The 20949-nt window shown below is 44.6% G+C and overlaps 1 protein-coding gene across 4 annotated transcripts; it reads left to right on the top strand.

The window, feature by feature from the left end:
* Positions 1-1394: 1394 nt before the first annotated feature.
* Positions 1395-20517, top strand: LOC111141673 (dynein light chain roadblock-type 1). Of its 4 annotated transcripts, none has more exons than XM_022494413.1 (4): positions 1395-1478; positions 10227-10302; positions 16305-16472; positions 20159-20517. In XM_022494413.1, the coding sequence occupies exons 1-4, from the start codon at positions 1476-1478 to the stop codon at positions 20200-20202; spliced, it is 291 nt and encodes a 96-aa protein (XP_022350121.1). In that variant the 5' UTR covers positions 1395-1475; the 3' UTR covers positions 20203-20517. The 4 variants fall into 4 exon arrangements, with proteins under 4 accessions (XP_022350121.1, XP_022350125.1, XP_022350122.1 ...); XM_022494414.1 differs by lacking the exon at positions 1395-1478 and adding an exon at positions 1709-1833; XM_022494415.1 differs by lacking the exon at positions 1395-1478 and adding an exon at positions 1862-1914.
* The last annotated feature ends 432 nt before the right edge of the window (positions 20518-20949 follow it).

The following is a 20949-nucleotide window of genomic DNA, read 5'->3' as shown; positions in this document are numbered from 1 at the left end:
TGCAACTGTCAGTCTTCCTGGCCACTTTCAGGGATGATTATTTCTATTTACAGATAGTAAAATGGAGGCTAAAAGTGATGAACTTGAGGCCATTCAGTGGCAAGAGTGCAAACTGGAATTCTGGATTGTGACTCCAAAGCCTGCCTTGCTTGCCTGCCTAAACGTTTATATTCTATTAATAGTAATGTTAACCTTGATCCTCTGATTAAGATGGTGTCTGCCCAGTTTTCTCACTTTAAAGTCGCTACTGGATTCTCTTTACATCCAGAGCCCCCCTGGAAGGAGCACATCCTTCCCTAATGGAGAGAGGCTACAGTGGAATGAAAAATTGGAGTTAGATTATCTGGGTTGAATTGAGGAACCTCCCCAGGAATGTAACCTTAAGCCAGTCAAATGAAATTTCCTCAATACTAGAAAGTTTATTGACAGACCTGTTCCTCTCCCCTTACAAGGGCCTAAATAATTCGTTCCTTGCTGATAAATTGCTTTCCTTTTTTTTTTTAAAGATTTTATTTATTTATTTGACAGAGATCACAAGTAGGCAGAGAGAGGAGGAAGCAGGCTCCCCGCTGAGCAGAGAGCCCAATGTGGGACTCGATTCCAGGACCCTGAGATCGTGACCAGAGCAGAAGGCAGAGGCCTAACCCACAGAGCGCCCCAAATTGCTTTTCTTTCTTATGCCCCCTCTCTGTAAAAGTCTGTATAGCTCAGTAGAGCTTCCCTCTATTTACTTAGATGCCGGATTCATCACTCGTGTTTATAAAGCCAATTAGAGCTTCGAATTTATGCCATCAAACTTTGTTTTCTAACAAAGGCAAAAGAACAAAAAATAGGACAAGAGGAAGGCTCCCCCCTTTTAAGAGTGAGAAAATAAGGGAACACAAAGATGTAAAGTGGTTTCTCCAAGGTAACCCAGAAGTGGGGCTGAAACCGCCATACTTCCAAGCTAGCCCTGTCCACTCCATCTGAGAACCTACCTGGAATATTCCCAAAGTGGTAGCTCTAGTGACCCCAGAGACGCATGACTCCGGTCCCACTACCCGACTTTACTGTGCTTTGGGTGCATTTTGGCACCGCGCCTCATTTTTGCCTTAATGAGGGTGCAAAAGGGGTCTCAGCAACCCCCACCTCGCCTTCGTATTCGCCCACTACCGTCCACCCAGGACTTCCAGAGCCAGCTCAGACCTCGGTTGAGTTGAAATCCTCTTCTGACACCACTAACCAGCATCTTTCGGCACACAAGGAGTTGTGAATTTCCCACAGCTGAAGAGCTCCTCTGCTCTTTACTTTCGGACAGCGCCTGGTAAATTCCCTACAAGCCCTGGGGGAGCTAAGACCCGCCTGTCCACCCGTGCTACACTCGCTCCTGATAGGCTGCCAGAGCTGTCCGTCTTGACAAGGTCTGTGCGCAGGCGCGGAGAGGTACTGGGACTGGATAGAGTGCCGGCGTCGCGGAGCTACCCGTTCGTTTAGAGATGGTGAGTGTCTTCCTGGAGCTGGTGGCTAGCGGCCGGAAGATGGCCGAGCACGGCCGCCCACCACCCTGCGCCTGGCCTTCCATCCTCCGGAGGCGTCTCAGAGTGCCGGCCTGGGAATCCGCGGGGCTGGGCGTGGTTGGGCCGGAGCTGACTGGAGGGCGGAACCCGGGCGGCGCAGGCCTCTAGACCCGGATTGAGGGGACAGAGGGGACCGAGGTGGGGCCACCGGATCCCGCTGACCCTTGCCCGGAAGCAGGAGCTCGGGCCTCGGCGAGGGTCTGACGGAGATGCGGAGGCGGTCCCACAGGCTCCTGCATCCTAGCGTCCCGGGCCTTGTTGCGCGATAACAATAATGGTAATGTTTCCTGGGAGCTTTGTGTCAGTCACTGCTTAAGCGCTTTCTGTACCTTGGCTCTCCTCACCCCAGCTCTGTGAGGTAGGTGCAACCATTATCCCCATTTGACATACGTGGAGTTTGAAGACGAGACAAATTAAATGTCTTGCCTCAGGAAATGGCGGAGGTTGATTTGAACCCAGGAAGCTTGACTGACGCCTTTCTGTTCCTGTGGTTCTTTCGAGCGTATGGAACTTGGTGCATGAATCAGAAATTGGGGGGATCCACCCTTGGGCATCCCAAAGCCTTGCTGGCAGGAACTTTATGCCTTTGGCTCTTTATGCCTTTGTCGGTTTGTTTTCCCGTGGTTTTTATCCTCCCTACTTGTAGAAAGCTTGAAGAGACTTCTGAAATGTTAAGGCCAAAATCCTATTTAAAAATGTAAAGCCCACAATAAAAATGGCAAAGGAAAAAGGGACAGTGCCATGATCTAGAGGCAAACATTTGTAATTAGAAGACATAGCCTAATCTTTCTGTCCTCAGTTTTCACTTTATATAGTTTAGTTCCTATTGAATGTACAGTTGTGGACTCTGCTTTTTTCATTTATTATTACACCACAAAGAATGTGTTAACGTCCCGAAAAACATGTAGTAATTACTTTGAACATATGTAACCTCATCTTTACATCACTTTTTAAAGTGTAAAAAAAAAAATAACCTGCACACAGTAAGAAAAAATAATCTGAAAGGATCTGACTGAAAAATAAATCTCCCACCCCTGATCCCCAGCCTCAGTCACCAGAGTTGAAAGTTAGTTTCTTATACCTCTACATGCAAATACCGTTACGTGTACACTCCCTCGTCTTCTGACACAAATGGTAGCTTACTGCAACTAGTACCATGCTACTGTGTTTTTACTTATAAAAGCAGAACATATTTAGATGCACATTTTAAACAATTCAAGCAGTTTCAAAGTAATGTAGAAAGTGCATGTGGTCCCCATGTCACTCCCCTATGATAAATGACTGTTGGCAGTTGGGTGTGTTTCCTTCTAGATTTGATTAGTGCATAAGCACATTCACATATAAGCTGTTTATTACATGACACTAGAACATTTATGTTTCTAGGTATTAAGTTTACTTTAGGCTATACATAGGAAGAGATCTCTCTTTCTAGAGCTTACTCTGTTCACTTAGAAATACCAAACATTTTACCATGGCAGTATATACAAATCTTCATTCTTTTTAAGGACTGTATAATATTCCATTGCAGTAACTACATTTAGGTGACTTACAGTTTTTCATTCTAGTCAGTGCTGCAGTAACTATTGTCTTTTTTTTTTTTTTTTTTTAAGATTTATTTATTTGAGAGAGAGAATGCAAGTGAGGGGAAGGGGCAGACGGAGAGAGAATTCTCAAGCAGACCCCACTCAGCATAGAGCTGGATTCTGGTCTCCATCCCAGGGCCCTGAGATTATGACGTGATCCGAAATCAAGAGTCAGACATTTTTACTGAGTCACCCAGGCACCCCTGCAGTAACTGTTGTCTGTGTGTGTGTGTTCATGCTAGTGTCTATGTAGGATATAGGGTGGATTCCTAGAGGTGTTACTTCTGGCATGCATATTTTATAGTTTGGTAGAAACTGCCAGATTGACCTTCAGAATGGTGATATAAAAATCATCCATAACACTATCTGGTTTTACTTCACCACAAAACTATTTCCTTTTTTTAAAAAAAGATTTTATTTATTTATTTGACAGAGAGAGATCAAAAGTAGGCAGAAAGGCAGGCAGAGGGGAAGGGGGAAGCAGGCTCCCTGCTGAGCAGAGAGCCCAATGCGGGGGGGCCTGATCCCAGGACCCCGAGATCATGACCTGAGCCAAAGGCAGAGCCCCAACCCACTGAGCCACCCAGACGCCCCTACACAAAACTATTCTCATCTGATGATTGCTACATCATCTTTGTGATCTGTTATTTTTAATGACTACGTAATAGTAAAATAGCTGTACCATAATTTGCGAAACCATTCCCCCGGTGTACATTTGGGTTGCTTCTAGTTCTTCATTAGTTGAGATAATGCTGTGATGAGTACTTCTGTATGTGTAGAATTTATTTTTCTTTTTTAAAAAAATTATTAGATTATTTCCTTAGGAAAAATCCTCAGGGAAAAAAACTTCTGAGGCCAAGGGACCAAAACTTATGGGTCTTGCAGTAGTGTTGTCCTGTCACTTTCCCAAAAGGTCGAATTGCCTTTGTACCAGCTTTGCCATAACTGCTAGATTTAAAATCACTTCATCATTGCTATAATTTTTCATTTTTTAAGGAATGAAATGAAATGTCTCTTGTTTTTCAGGAAACTGAACATTTTTCTATATGTTTGTAATTTCTCTTAGGTATATTTTCTACTAGTATCCTTTTTGCCCACTCAACTTTTAGACTATTTTTCTTTTCTTTTTAAGATTTTATTTATTTATTTGAGAGAGAAGGTGAAAGAGAGCAAGAGATCATGAGTAGGAGGGAAGGGTAGAGAGAGAAGCAGATTCTCCCCTGAACAGGGAGCCTGATGCAGGACTCGATCCCAGGACCCTGGGATCATGACCTGACCTGAAGGCAGATGCTTAACCGACTGAGCCACCCGGGCGCCTCCAGACTTTATTTTTCTTAATCATTTTGTGTGATGTTTTGGAATTACTCTTTCGTTATGTTAGATGCAGATTTTTGTTTGTTTGTTTTGATTTATTTTTGTTTTATACAAAGTATAATGCTTGTGCTTAGGAGTCAGATGGGTCAGTTTCTTTGTGAATCATTTGCTTCTGATGATTATTCCTCTTAGCTGAACCAATAAGTAATCCTGCTTATACTGCTACTTGTTTTTGCATCTGTCAACAGCATGTACCTGGGAACTAAAGAACCCGAAAGGTTTGTTTCTTGCCTGGTGCAGACACCATGTTAGTGCTACCTACAACCCAGAATGCAGAAGATACCAGTTGGGCTCTCTCTAGGAGCAGGACAGGAAGTTGGAGATGTGAGCCAACCCTGGGGGACTGCATATCCACCCAGGCAGATCTGGGACCAGTTGGCTAGCTCGGCAGGAACGACAAACCTTGATCTAGAGCTGGCAATACTTGGATGCCTGCCTAGGACTGTCCTTTCCTATCTGTAAATGCCCCTGTTGCTACTTGTGGCTTTTTGGTAACATTAGTTTTTCTTCTTGGCTCTTTTAGGGCTGAACTTGAGGTTTGTTTAAAGCAGTTTCTCCTGAACCCAGATCAGTAGCTGGTGCTCTGCTCTCCTGGAGACCCCTCACTAGACCTCATGATCCCCAACTCCCCCAGGCCTAGCCCCATCCTACTGGTTGGGATCATGTTGGAAAAGACTATTCTCTAGTCTTACAGAAAACTATTTTTATTATATTTAACTATATACTTGACCAAAGTCTAATATTTCTAACATAAAAAAGTTTTTGAAAATCAGTAGATATGTGGAAAAATCTAAAGACTTAAAAATGAGAGATGTAGGGGCGCCTGGGTGGCTCAGTGGGTTAAAACCTCCGCTTTCAGCTCAGGTCATGATCCCAGGGTCCTGGGATCGAGCCCCGCATCGGGCTCTCCGCTCAGCTGGGAGCCTGCTTCCCCCTCTCTCTCTCTCTGCCTGCCTCTCTGCCTGCTTGTCATCTCTGTCAAATAAATAAATAAAATCTTTAAAAAAAAAGAGAGAGAGAGATGTAAACAATGTTTCATTTCCATTTCACTGATAAGTCTTAAAAATTAAAGAAAAGTTGACTTTCTGTTACATGATTTTCGCCTATCAAATTAACAAAGAATCAAAAAACATGGGCAGTACTAGCCCTCTCCATTCTTTAAACATGCCAGACTTGTTTCCACTTCACTGCCTTTGCTTTCAGTCCTTTGCCTGGAGTGCTTGCTTTCTCATAATTTAGTTCTTCGCTTAAAGATTACAGCCTCAGGTGTTCCAGACCATGCTAGCTGAAGTATATTCCTCTGCCCCCAGCCCTGTCCCTGTACCCTTCAAAAATCATGGTTACTTGTTTTTTGAATGTCTTTTCACCATCAGCCATCAAAAAAAAAGAAAGGAAGAAAGGAAAGAAAGAAAGAAAGAAAGATCGATCGATCTAGGGGCACCTGGGTGGCTCAGTCAGTTAAGCGCCTGCTTTCAGCTCAGGTCTTTATTCCGGTGTTCTGGGATCAAACACCACATCTGAGCAGGGAGCCTGCTACTCCCTCTTCCTCTGCCCTTCTGCTTCTGCTCTCTCTCTCACACACACTTGTGCTTGTTCTCTCTCAATTTAATAAACAAAAATCTTAAAAAAGAAAAATGAATGTCTCTTCACCAGAATGTTAGCTCCCTACGGCAGGGACCTCATCAGTTGTGATCAGTGGTATATTCATCTCTTCTGTTGACCTGCTGTGTGTCTTTAGGCACAACTTCTCCTTTCTGAATCTTCATTTCCTCATTGTAAAATGGAGATCCTACTAACCATGGAAGGTTCAGATGAGAGAGGTGTCTGAAAACATTCATCCCAATATCTGACTTACAGCAGGCACTGAGCAGGTTAATGTATAATTGTATGTCCTCCCTTTCTTGTGTGTGTTTTCTTTTAAGCAGCCAGGTCTTGGTCGAGGTTAAATATAGGATCACCTAAACCCTAGCTCTTGTTTACCCTGGGTACTGTAAGGCCTCCCCCCCCCCCGCCATACTTGAAAAGTTGATTTTTGTAAAACATGGTTGTAGAAATGCTTTTTATTTGTTCCTTAAGTATTTACTGAGTCTATACTGTGCCAGGTAGTGGGGCTCTAAAGTTGGGGTTCTTGTTCCTGGGGTGCTTGGGGTCTAGAGGAACACAGATAGTTACATCCCAGTGTGATATGTGCTGTGAAGGCAGGGTGAAGGGTACTCAGGAGAGGGGAGGTCTCCCACAGCAGACTCATGAGCTGCATCCAAAGAGTCGGGAATTAGTTACATCAAGCAGTGAGTGCAGGAGTGAAGGTTGCTTCCTTCAGAGGAAGCAGTACTTATCTGGACCCGGGCTCAGGCAGGTTGTGCTTGCCCCCTACAGTCTGTTCTCCACAGAGCAACCAGACCCATTGTTTTGAAACATCAGATCTTGTCACTCCTCACCTCAAAACCTGTTAGTGGCTCCCCATATCATCCCCATTAAAAACCAAAGTCATTGCTGTGGTCTACCAGACCCACTGAAATCAAATCTGACCCTGGCTACCTCTGTCATCTGGCCGCCTGCTGCTCACTGCACTTCAACCACACTGGCTCCTTTGAGCCCTGAAATATGTTAACCTCGGGGCTCTTGTACTTGCTCTTTATGCGGTCTGGAATGCTCTCCTTAGAAATCCACATTAGCTCCCTCATTTTCTTCATTCAGATCTCTACAGCTATCATCTTGGTGAGGTCTTCTCTGACCACCTTATTTAAAACTGCCTGCCTGGGTGGCTCAGTTGGTTAGGCATCTGCCTTCAGCTCAGGCCATGGTCTCAGGGTCCTGGGATCGAACCCAACGTCAGGCTCCTGCTCAGCCTGGAGTCTGTTTCTCCCTTTACCCCTCCCCCAACTTGTGCTCACCTTTTCTCCCTCTCTCAAATAAATAAAATATTTTTAAAAGAATTGCCATCAACCCCTTCATTCTAGAGACCACTTCCCTACTGTATCTGAATTTATATTTTACTTGGTTAATGTCTGCCCCTCAGCTTCATGAGGGCAAGGGGTTTTTTTTTTTTTTTAGATTTTGTTCAATGTAGCAGCCTCAGGCCTAAAACAATGTCTGGCACATAGAAGGTATCCACATACCTGACGTAGGGCTGAAATGAATAGGAATTAAGAAGTATTCATCTCTTTCATTTCAGCTCAACTTTCCAGCCTCCAGGGAATATTTCAGACCTCTATTCTGACACCTTTGGTTTTGCTTTCTTTCTCTTCCCTAGGTTGATTGAACATTGAGCTGTCAGTGTTGAGCATGTCAGAGCCCAGTGTCCCCATATTAGAGATCTCTTTCTTGGATACACAGAGAAGGGTTAAAAAAATGTTTGGGTTTGGATTTTTTTTTTTTTTTTTCAGTTCATTTATTTTAGAGAGAGAGAGCACGAGTTAGGGGAGGGGGAAAGAAAGAGGGAGAAAATCTCAAGCGGACTCTGCGTTAACTTACGGAGCCTGACGCAGGGCTCAATCCCATGACCCTGAGATCATGACCTAAACCAAAACCAAGAGGCAGATGTTTAACCAACTGAGCTACCCAGGCACCCCCCAAAAATGTTTTTTGGTTTTTTTGTTTTTTGTTTTTTTAAGATTTTATTTATTTATTTGACAGACAAGAGATCACAAGTAGGCAGAGAGGCAGGCAGAGAGAAAGGGAAGCAGGCCCCTCACGGAGCAGAGAGCCCGATGTGGGGCTTGATCCCAGGATGCCAGGATCATGACCTGAGCTGAAGGCAGAGGCTTTAACCCACTGAGCCACCCAGGTGCCCCCCAAAAATGTTTTTAAATAGAAACAAGGTAATGGAGTAAAAAGAGGCTGTTTTGGAAAAGAAAAAAAAAAAAAAGAAAAGAAAGAAAATCTTATCTACAATTCCCTGCACTCAATGTGGCTTTTATTTTTTTCAGAGTCCTAGCTTGCTTGTTTTCACATGGGTGCCCTCATCAAGCACTTTATTTTTGCATTTAGCTGTTTTCACTTAATGTTATATCATGAACTTTTTGTGGTGATATAAATATTCTGATTACCATTGTTAATATGTATATTATATTCCTATGACGAGACATTCTATAATTGAATTGGCTTTTCTCCTAGTTATTGGGCACTTTTGCCTTTCTGTATTTTGTGACTGCAGTTGTCACAGCAGCAAACATCTTGCTGTATTCTTCTTTTAAATTATTTCCTTAGGATGAGTTTCAGGAAAGTTACCAGGTCAGATCGAGTACTATGTAATACTGACCACTATTGTACTTTACCCCCTCCTCTCCAAAATAGTATTTAATAGCAGCTCAGTGAAAGTCTTGAATGAATTATGACCTCATACATTCATGACCCACTGTATTATACTCATGTCCACAGAGCTAGCCCTGTCCTTTTACTCAGACTCCAGATTTATGACGTGTTAGGCTACTTGCCATCTCATAGGAGGAACTTGTTTGCTCTTCTCTCCAGCATTTCAGTATTCTTATATCATTGGGGAGTGGGTGGTAGTGACTGGATTGTCAGCTTTTTTCCTACTAGAAAAACAATAATTCATTGTGCTCTCTCCATCACTGTTTAGAAGCTCCTCCCCTCCAGGCCAACTCATTAGCCCTTGGGGGTGGGGAACCACTTCCTTTAGGTTGGTTGATGGCATCTGTTTTCAACATAGTCTGACTCACCCTTTGAGTAGCTTCTGCCTGGATTCTGGACTAGTCTGGAAGGGACCTCTTAAGAACAAGCACACTTTAAGGCCAGTTTCCATCCACAGAGTTAGGCCTAGTTCAGTTAAGCAGCTTTTTATTGAGCACCTGTTGTGCAGAGCATTGTAGAAACTCTTTTAAGTAAACCAGTACCTAATGCATTCCTAGAGAGGTACAGTCAAGAGTTTGGGGAGTCAGAACTGGGCAAAGACTCCAGAGTTGGGGATCAGTAAAAGCTTCATGGAAGAGGTAATGTCTTAGATGGCCTAGAAGAATTTATTGGGTTTCCTTGTTAGGGTAAAAAAGATTTGGAGATAAGGAGGTATAGGTGTGAAGATGGAGAGTTGAAGGAAGAGTAAAAGAGATGGCAGTGATAATAACATAAAAGGCCTGGCATGATAGGGTGAGGGCCCAAATGCCATGTGCTAGTTTCTGGAGAATCAGGATTAATGAGCCCCTTCCCCAGGCACATTTTCTGTGTCTATGTACCATGTGTCACACTGTCTCAGATGCTAGCTTACTAAGTCACCGAGTTTATCCTCATGGAGTCATTTTCTTCCTTTGGAATATTTTCATTTGTGCTGTTTGGGCCACGAATGACAACTTAGTCTCCTTCCTAGTAGACACCACTGTTTGGGTTTTTTCAAATCATCAGAGTCTGGTTCCCCCAGTGTCCCAAATATGAGAGTCATGGATGTGTCTGTACTCCCAAGAATGGTATTTATATTCTGCTCCCAAATAGCTAAGCTGGGAGGGGTAATAGTGCCTAGTGGGCAAAGAGCCAGGAGTAGCCACACCCCATGCTGGGGTTTGTAACAGATGGTTTAAGCCCTGGGGATGACCTAGGGACCACTCCAAACAGGCCTGGGGAGCTTTGAGGAGGTGCCATGTGCCTGGGTGTTACTTGTTTGTTACTGGAAGACAAATATGTGATTAATCTGCCAGGAGTGTGAGGGAGTCAGTCCACTCTTCCTGGCCCCTCCTAACCTGGGTCTTGTTCTCTCTGGCAGGCAGAGGTGGAGGAGACACTGAAGCGACTTCAGAGCCAGAAGGGAGTACAGGGCATCATCGTGGTGAACACAGAAGGTATACCCTTCCTTTGGCCATGACCTGCTCATAGGCAGACCCCAAGAAAACAGCCCAAACTTAGCATGACATTATTTACTAAGCCCCTTCATGTACAGAATCTAATTTTTATCCTCTGTTAAGCACTTCCAGTGTCCTAGCACTATTACTGGAATTCCAAAGTTTAAAAAAGGAAAAATTCACTCAATTCCACTGCCCTGACAGATCATACTTTTGACTATGCCATGCTTTTCTAGCCCTTGCCCAGGTATATCTTTTCTTGGTCATAATTATTATAGTTGTTATTCTTTTGCATATGTTCACTCATGAGTTTGTTTATTGGCTTTTTTTGTCATGATTTACATAAGCAAAATTTTTAATTGCCAGTACAATGTTTATCAGCCATCCACCATTTATATGGTTTCTAATTTTTTTTTTTTTTTTTTTTTTTTTTTTTTTAAGTAAACTCTACCCCCAGCCTAGGGCTCAAACCCACAACCCCGAAATCAAGAGTTGCACAATCTACCCACTGAGCAGGCCAGGTGCCCCTGTTTCTACTTTTTCTCTAGATAATACTCTGGTCAACTTCTTAATGCCTATAGCTTTTTCCTCCTTTGGGGAGGCGGCGGGGGGAAGGGGGGTGTGCGGAGTGCAGAGGGAGAAAGAGAATTCTAAGCAGGTTCCATGCCCAGCACTGAGCCCAATGAGGGGCTCAATCTCACAAACCTGAGATCATGACCTCAGCTGAAATCAACAGTTGGATGCTTAACTGACTGAGTTACCCAGGCGCCTCTCTCCCTCCTTTTCTATAGCATTATTTCAACAATTAGAAGAGTACGGATACTAATATTCCCAAACTGCAGTAGACATGGTGAAGAAAAGAACTAACATTTATCAAGCACTTGTTCTGTGCCAGGCTGCAGGCCATTGCTTTACAAACATTTTGTTTCATTTATTCCATAAAGCAGCCCCATTGTCTCCATTTTGCGGTAGAGAGAACAGAGTCTAGAAATTTAATTGATTTTCCTGCCATTATAGAACCAAGATTGCAGGGGCGCCTGGGTGGCTCAGTGGGTTAACCTTCTGACTCTGGCTCAGGTCATGATCTCAGGGTCATGGGATCCAGCCCCGCATCGGGATATCTGCTCAGCAGGGAGCCTGCTTCCCCCTCTCTCTTTGCCTGCCTCTCTGCTTACTTGTGATCTCTCTCTCTGTGTCAAATAAAGAAATAAAATCTTAAAAAAATAAAAAAAAAAAAAGAACCAACATTTCATGCTAAGTCTGTCTGAATGCACTTGTGCTCTCTCCCACACTGTACTGTGAAGAAACAGAGAGTAGCTGCTGGTCTGTAGCCCAGTCAATGCTTAGGGTCACCCAGCTGGCCTCCCCCATTCTCTAGTGCAGTGCATTTAGTGAACTCTGATTTAAGAGCTCTGTGTGTATGTGATGTCATTCTAGCCCTTGTTTTTAGAAAGGCAGAATTCTCAATAATGCCTGCTTATAGAGCAGAATGCAAGTCATCAAGGGTGAAAATGTCGAAGTGACATGTCCTTAGTTAGAATGTTATTTTCCAAGTTGTCAGACCCCGGCCAGCCCAATCCAGGCAGCGCATAGCGCATGCTCCCCAGCTTTGTCAAACTCTAATTAGGCCAGGTGGTCAAAGCAGGCAGCAGGTTTGGGGTCCTCAGGACACTGTGGAGGCAGGAGCAAGTTCCAGCTCGTGTCTGCCACTGCTCAGCTGGAGGGCCTGGGGCTTCCTCTTCCCTTCTTCAGACCTCAGCTGCCATAAGTGGAGTGATTGATTTGGGTAATCTCTTTTAGCTGCTTCTTACTCCAGGATCTGAAAGACTATTTGTATATCTCCTGGAGAGACTATCTTCTCAGACTGGGCATTTTTTCACCGCAAATGGGGGAGGATTAGGCCTCCATCAGTATTTGCAAGTCACAGGCTTCAGTTTTGCTTTAAATCTGCCCCCAAACTTGAGCTTTTTCATTAGAATATAGCACCAACTGCTTACCTTTTGGATACTGATGGGCACTTCTTTTTTATACACTAATGTGGCAGTATTGCCCAGTGGGTAAGAACATAGAATGTGGAACCAGACTGTCTAGTTTTGAATCCTGGCTCTACTTAATTTTTATCAGCTGTGTGATCTTAGGCTGGTCACTTAACCTCTCTGTTCCAGTTTCCTTTTAAGGAAAGCTTTTAGAACAGTACCTGATGTAACTGCCATATAAATGCTAAAATTATTGCAAGGATTTATTTTTAATTTGTATCCCACTACAGAGCTCCCGCTTCAGTCTCTCATTTACATTTCACACCATGACCCTGCAAGGCAGGAGTATTGCCCATTTTTCAATTTTAGTATATGTGCCGCTGAAGCGAGCACTGCCCATTTTACGATGAGAAACCCAGGGCTGAGAGAAATTAGGTGACATGTTCAAGGTCACCCACTTCTGGCTGTCGGTCGTCAGAACTCATTGCTCTATAGTGCCTTTAAGCTCTCTGGAAGCTTCCATGAAGGATGATTAGTTAGGGATTCCTATTACTCCCTCTAGGGCTTTCATACCCAAATGATTCAGCTCAGCTGCCTTTTCCTGCAGGATGCATTTCCTAACCACTCCAGCCCCGAGTGACTGCTTTTGCTCCTGAACTAATGACATACCCTTATCCCAGTCACTTACCAACCACCTGTCACCGCCTTTTGACATCTTTGCCTTGGCCAAATTTAAATGATGTTTCATAGTAAAAATGTGAATTTTAAGGGGAATTACCAAGAACTTAAGGAATATTCCATTCCATTTGTACCTCTTCAGACCCCCTTCCATCTTGTGCTGCTCCCCACAGAGGGCAACATAAAAGACTCAACTTATAAGCTTCGAGGGCAGAGATTTGCCTCTTGTGTTCACTGCTGTATCCCTAGCACCTAGAACAATGTTGACACGTAGTAGGTGCTTAACAAATACAGTAGTCCCCCCTTATCCATGGGGGGTACATTCCAAAACCCCCAGTGAATGCCTGAAAACAGGATAGTGCTCAACCCTATGTGTACTATGGTTTTTCCTATATGTACATACTTATGATAAAGTTAAATTTATAAATAAAGCACAAGAAGAGATTAAGAACAAAACTAATAATAAAACAATTATGAGGGCGCCTGGGTGGCTCAGTGGGTTGAGCCGCTGCCTTCGGCTCAGGTCATGATCTCAGGGTCCTGGGATCGAGTCCCGCATCGGGTTCTCTGCTCAGCGGAGATCCTGCTTCCCTCTCTCTCTCTCTCTCTGCCTGCGTCTCCATCTACTTGTGATCTCTCTCTGTCAAATAAATAAATAAAATCTTAAAAAAAAAATTATGACAATATACTATAATAAAAGTTATGTGAATGTGGTCTCTCAAAATACCTTATTATATGGTATTCACCCTTCTTGTAATGACGTGCGATCCTAAAATTTCCTGTGTGATGAAATGAAGTCAGGTGAATGACCTAGGCATTGTGAGGCAACAGTAGGCTACTATGGACCTGATCAGGAGAATCATCTGCTTCTACACCAGAGTTGATGCAGGTAACTGAAACCATGGAAAGTGAAACCACAGATAACGCAGGGGATTACTGCCTCTGTTAAATATTGTTAATGTTTTTTACTGTTGATTGATGAATCTGGGTTTGGTGGGAGGACCTGGCTGTACAACCTTGGTCTTGATGGATCTAAGCCCCAAGTTAGAAATCATGCTCCCTAGTAACCAGCTACTTCTGCAGGCTTCACAGTCCGCATTTGTGAAGGCACAAGCTTGGAGGAGGTGACCTAATTGTTCGGCTCTCTGTGTGGTGTCCCCAGCTCTGACATCCTGTGAATCTGGACTTGATATCTTGTCCTTATTTGAAATGCTCTCCGGTTTTGGTCCCTGTCCCACCTCCTCACTACCTCAGTGTTTTCTTTTGCTTTTTAAAGTGAGCCAACAAGTGTTTAGCTTCTTGTCTCATTTGTACACCTGTCACTTGGTAGAAATGTGATCAGACTCATGACAGTATTTGAACTGCTGAAGGAACCCTTGAGAGCACTTATTTATCATCTGCAATAAATGCTTAGTGAAGTCTCTTTAAGGACAATGGTGAGCAAATCAGACCTGGTCCTGGTCACTTCCATAATGGTGTGATATCAAACTCCAGAGGAAACAGCTCTGAAGGAAAATTGTGTGGGTGGGTGGTAGAATGGGGGCATTGACCACATCTGGAGGTGGGTAGATCCACCAGAAAATGGACATCTGAGGGACCAGTGGGAATTATGAGAGAATGGGGAAGGAAGGAAAGTTCCAGGCAGAGGGACCTGAGAGAAGATGGCCTTGTGGTATATAAGAAGAGAAGGTTAAGAGTTTTGATCATCCAGACTTCGCCAGGCCTTGACATTGGCCCCTCAAGTTACCTGGGGGATGGAATTTATTTTGTACTGATGTTGGTAACAAGCCAACATTACGTTTGTACTCTTGCTAAACATTCTTAAATGGATTAGCTGTATTTAATCCTCACAGCACAAGCATTATTTTACAGATGAAGAAACAGAGGCTTGAGAGGTTAACTCACTTGTGTAAGGCCACATAGCCACCCCAAGGGGTAGAGCTAGGGTGTAAGTCCAGGTCATCAGATTTCAGGGTTCCTACTCAGTCATCACCGCAGCTGCTCCTACTGCCATCCTTAGGAAGATTCTGCTATGGAGTGAAGCCTCAGGGGGCCCTGGTGGGCACATTGTTGCCATCCAGGACCCAGTAGCAGCCCTAGTTACCTAGTTGTCTTGTTGCTTAAAGGCAAATGATCACTACAGTCTGTCTTCATGACTTCACTTGGCTCAGAACAGCCTCTGACTTAGCTGCTTCTCTTGCTATTATGTCCTCTTTTGCCCACACTCATGTTCCTGTGCCCTAAGAAGACAAGATTGGGCCAGTTTCTTGCCACCTGTGAGTAGGCCTGAGGGTAATTGCCTTTGGCCAGTCCTTAAGCTGGTCACTTGTGGGCCAGACCAGCAGGGTCATGGGCACCCGTATCTGGCCACTTATGTGTGAGGAGTCATTTGTGCCACATTCATCACAAATGCCTGTCAGCTTAAGGCTTCCTCCGTGGAACCTTCTGCTGATAGGTCACGGTGATTCATAGACACCTGATGATTAAGTTGTGTCCTGAGTTGGCTCCAGCTGAGCCCCATTTTTCACCTCCATGATGATAGGCACTGACTAGTAAGGGAGGTCCTTTTAATAGTTCATTGAAAGGAAACAATCTTCAAAACAGAAAAGGCTTGGTTCACAATGGTGTTCACGGCATAGTAATTAAGTAAAAAAAAAAAAAAAAAAATCCAGCCTATGTACCAGCAATAAAGGAATGATTAATTCTGTGGAATGGCCAGTTGTGGGCTATTTGAAAGCAATAGCAATGCTGTTTACAAGTCTATACGCGGACAGAGAAACACACTTTAATTTGAGGGACACAATCATGTGTGTAGACATGTGTTTATAACTGGGCCCTAAGCCTCCCTTGGTGGAAACTGGAGCAAAAGCACCTAGTGATGGTAGTGTCTTGACACAGGCGACCTTTTTTTCTTCTTCCTACTTTTCAGTATTTACAAATAAATACAAAAGAGCTGTCCTCTTTATTCAGGTTCTAAGTATTCTGAATGATAGTCTCTCCTTTTATTGCTGGAAGCCAGTCAAGACAGTGCAGCCCTGTGGAAGGAGCCCAGCAGTGGAGCCAACAGGCCTGCATTTGAATCCTAGCCCCACTGCTTCTGTGCTGTGTGAAGGCTCAGCGCTTCTGTTGCCTCATTGGCAAGTGAAGATGGTGATTCCACTGCCAGAGTCATTCCAGGGACTGGTGCTGCCGTGCTTAAAGTGCTCAGCACTGTGCCTGCCAAGCCCTCAGTAAATAGTGGCATTGGTTATTAATTGCTGGTCCAGTACTCTTGACTTAAGGGTGTGGGGTTGGGAACTGGGCAGAATGGGGCTCCAGCTTCCTACTCATTCCCTGCTCTCCCCTCAGGCATTCCCATCAAGAGCACCATGGACAATCCCACCACCACACAGTATGCCAACCTCATGCACAACTTCATCTTGAAGGCCCGGAGCACCGTGCGTGAAATTGACCCCCAAAATGACCTCACCTTCCTTCGAATTCGCTCCAAGAAAAATGAAATTATGGTTGCACCAGGTAAGAGGTCTTCCACATTCCCACTTGGGAGCAGACTGTCACAGCATATTGTGGGTAGCTTATCAGGACAACTTGGCACATTGGTGTCCCCATAGTTGCCATTGCGAGCCTGAAGAATAGAAGGTACAGAGTTGATTGCCTCACTGCCTAGCTAGTCTCTGGCTGGCATCCCCAACACATACTTATGCACTGTGACTCTAGGCCAGACCCTCTATTAGAGTCTAGGCCACAGAGGGGAATCGTGGTCTCATGGAACATAGAGGAAGGTGTGGTTAGGTCTTCTCAGAAAAGGGGACATTTGAGCTGAATCTAGAAGGCACAGGAAAGAGTGTAACCAAGTTGGAGGGATGGGAAAGTGATGTTTGAAAGAAAAAGAATTCGGTGATTTGAAACCAAAGCACAAGACAAAAATATATGGTCATTTTATCCTTGAAAAAATATTAAATTGCCTACTTCTAAAGTGTTGTCCTGTCTCTCTGGGCCCTGTATGGCCAGCTTTTCCTCCGGTGTTGGAACAAATTGCTGCTTTTGTTTCTTCTCATGCAATGCTTGGCCTGTGTTTAAGAGCTGTGTAGGGGGTGTCTGGGTGGTTCAGTGGGTTAAGCCTCTCTGCCTTCAGCTCAGGTCACGATCTCAAGGTCCTGGGATCGAGCCCTGCATCGGGCTCTGTGCTCAGCAGGGAGCCTGCTCCCCCCCCCACCCACCTGCCTCTCTGCCTACTTGTGATCTCTCTCTGTCAAATAAATAAAATCTTGGGGTGGTGGGGAATCTGTGTAGTACGAACTATACCTGTATTTAGGTCTTAGGATCATTCGCAGGATGATGAAATGCGCCTCCTGGGAGGAGCCTGGAAGGACTGGGCCACAGAAGGGAACATCAGGGCCACCTGTCGTGGCCTGGATTACCTCACTCACAGACTGGAGTGAGTGGTGGACAGATTAATTGTCCAGGACTATTTTTATATTATTACTTCTGCTCCTCCCCCTCTCTTTTTTTGGCTGGGCCACAAAGTTCAGTGTGCCTGTGATGACACAGGTAGGCTGCAGCACAGCTCGTCTAGCCCATCAGAATACGTGTGGGAAGGAATGAGGGGTGAGATGTTTGGTCCGTTATTGAAGAGGCATCAGACACCAAACTTAGCTGTATGGACTTGACCCTGTGACAGTTTTTAAGCCAGGAGGCAATATGATTGTCTTTGGGGCCCAGATGAAGGAGGGAAATAGGGAGGCTGTGGATGCTGAGTGTCCTTGGACTTGGCAACACAGATGAAGAGGAAGCTGGCTGCAGAATTCTGGGGTCATTTGATGGGTCACCCACCCCAGTAGCAGGGCAGTGGTGGTTCTCTGCTCAGGCTTGTTCTGACCTTCCTGGCTGCTTAGAAGGATACAAAGGGGAGAACCATTGACCCAGTCACAGGGGCTCACAGTTTCTGGATTTTGGTGCCAGAACTCTTGTGGGCAGGAGCCACTGTCCAGAGCCTCTGAAGCATTAGGACTAGATGGCCTTGGGATTTCCATAGAGCTCAAGTCCCACGGGGATGGCCCCCAGCATAGAACAGGCCTAGTTGCTGCATGTTGAGGTGGGTCTTTATGGTACTATAATTAGCATCCCACACCATGGGAACAACTTGGAAGAGCCCTGCCCAGGAAGGAAGTCCAGTATCCCTTTCTTCCCACCTAATCTTTCTGGTTGATCAAAGTGAGAAGCTGCTTCCCTGACCACAAATAGCAACAGGTAGTTTCAGACAGTTTGGTCTGCCGTATGTGTGCCAGTTTTCACCCCGTCCTGGCCCAGAACAGCCTGTGCGAAAAGATGTTTTAAGACAGACTTTTGATTTTCATTTGTTAACCTCACTAATACAAAGCCAAGTTAATACAGCATGATCAAGCTTTAACACTCTGCTTCCCACAAAGCACTTGGAGTGATGTTATTGAATTTAGAGCTTGATACTTGGAAGAAAAGACACTAGTATTGCTAATTGTGTCTGTTTTATTGGTGGCTTGTTAATTATTTCTACTTTTATTTGTAAGTGATTTTAACTTATACAGATTGCTTAGCCATGAAACTCTTAGTCATATAAAATCTGTTTCTTCCTATCTGCAACAGCCTGTCATCATGGGAAGAAGCAAACTTTGGGTTTGAATCAGCACACACAAAGCAGACAAGGCCAAGGTCCTACCATTTCTCCCCTCTTCAGCAGAGGGCAGACCATAGGTGTGCAGAGCATCTGGGTCAAACACAGCTAGCTGCCCAACCCTGCGTTTTTGCTTTGGCTTGGGCAAGTCACTTACCTCTCTGAGCTTCAGTGAGGTGGAAAACACTAGTGTCTGTCTCATGGAGTGATTTATTGAGGTACCAAATGAGAAGCGATTGGCCCAGGACTGGGCACATGGGAGCCTTGATAAATGTAGTTTAAGTGGGCCAAGTTTGAAATGCTCTGCTTCTCCAATCTCTACTAAAATAAAATGAAAAGCAACCTTAACTTAGTGGCTGTCCCAGAACCTGCAGCATCAGCATTACCTGGGAACTTGTTAAAAATGTAAATTCTTGGGGCGCCTGGGTGGCTCAGTGGGTTAAAGCCTCTGCCTTCAGCTCGGGTCATGATCCCAGGGTCCTGGGATCAAGGCTTGCATGGGGCCCTCTGCTCAGCAGGGAGCCTGCTTTCCGTCTCCGCCACCCCCCCCTCGCCTCTGCCTGCCTCTCTGCCTACTATCTCTGTCTGTCAAATAAATAAATAAAATCTTTTTTGAAAAAAGTAAATTCTTTTAACTATACTGTAATTAAAACTAAAAACTTGTTTAGGGGATGCCTGGTTGGCTTAATAAGAGGAGCATGTGACTCTTGATCTTGGGGCGGTGAGTTTGAGCCCCACATTGGCTGTATCGAGAAATATGTAAGTAAATAAATAAATAAACAAAACTTTAAAAAAGTAAATACAAATTTAAAAATAAAAACTTAATTTAAAAAAAAAATACAATTTCTTCCACTGTACTCCAGACCTACTGAATCCAAAGGGCAAGGGGCGGGGCCCAGTAGTGTTTGTTTTGAGCCCAGACCTCCAGGAAATTCATGTGCTCTCTAGTTTGAGAATCACTGCCGTAGGCCATTCATTTAAATTCTCTGAATCTGGGATGCCTGGGTGGCTCAGTTGGTTAAGCAGCTGCCTTCGGCTCAGGTCATGATCCCAGCGTCCTGGGATCGAGTCCCACATGGGGCTCCTTGCTCGGCGGGGAGCCTGCTTCTCCCTCTGCCTCTGCCTACCACTCTGTCTGCCTGTGCTCATGCGCTCTCTCTCTCTCTCTCTCTCTCTCTCTCACAAATAAATAAAATCTTTTTAAAAAAATAAATAAATAAATAAATTCTCTGAATCTGAGTTTTCCTACCCAGGAAACAGGCGTGATACTCCTACCTCCCTGTTCATATAGTAGCATGAATATTAGAAAAGGGTTTGTGCTGCAGGCCATGGCTGCTGGGTGGGAGGGGCTTCGCTTTCCCGGCAACCACACGGCAGAAGCCACCTTGGGAAGCATGCAAGTTCATCTTCTGTTTTCCCAACAGTTGGAAGTAGCCTGAGCATCGGTGCTTTTTATGTTCCTCTCCCCTTTTATGGTTGGTAATTTTAATTTTAATTTTAATTTTAATTTTAATGATTTAATGGTTTATTTTTTCATTTTTCTCTTTTGCAGATAAAGACTATTTCCTGATTGTGATTCAGAATCCAACTGAATAAGCCACTCTCTTGGCTTCCTGCGTCATTCCTTAATTTAATAGTCCCCAAGAATAATAATGTTAATCATGTCAACCGACTGGCAGGTGGAAATCACCTTAGGGCCTCCTTAGAGGATGCTCCAGTGACCAGTCATCAAAGTCATCCCTCTGCTGGCCAGTCACCCTTGAATTCTTGGGAGGGCCTTCTTTCCTCTCGTCCAGATTTTGGAGCAAGAGCTTTGAGCAGCCCACACCCTGCTTCCTTCTGACCTTCGGTTCACTTTATCACCCTTGGAAAAGGCTGTTTTTGTTTAACTAAAAATAACTGAAATGCTTACCCTGCTGTGTGTCTTTAAATACTAGGTTGAAAAGGCCTCTCTGCCTCCCTCTCTTCCTGTGTAATCACGTGGTCTAAAGGCTGAGCCCCGCTGCTGCCTCCAGCCCCCATGGCAGATTGTATTTGCGGTTCAGAGAGGCCTGCTTCCTACTGCACCTGTGGCCACACTTGCGGAGCAGAGTCCGGTTTATAATCGGTATCCTGGTTTCTGGGCCTCTAGTCCCTAGCCACCGCTCTTATTGTTTCCCACTCCCACCAATGTTTTGAAAGATTTTTTTTTTCTCTGCTACACTGCACAAGGGATAGGAAAGGAGTGATATTTGTTGAGTACCCAGAATACACCAGCGTGTTATATACCTTGACTCATATCATCCTCACAGTACCCTGAAGACAGTGCTAAAGCCATATTAAAGATGAGGAAACAGGTCTAGA

This window comes from Enhydra lutris, unplaced genomic scaffold (assembly GCF_002288905.1).
Source record: "Enhydra lutris kenyoni isolate GAN:26980312 unplaced genomic scaffold, ASM228890v2 scaffoldscaffold6, whole genome shotgun sequence".
Lineage (NCBI taxonomy): Eukaryota > Metazoa > Chordata > Mammalia > Carnivora > Mustelidae > Enhydra > Enhydra lutris.
This window is presented reverse-complemented; position numbering and strand designations above follow the sequence as displayed.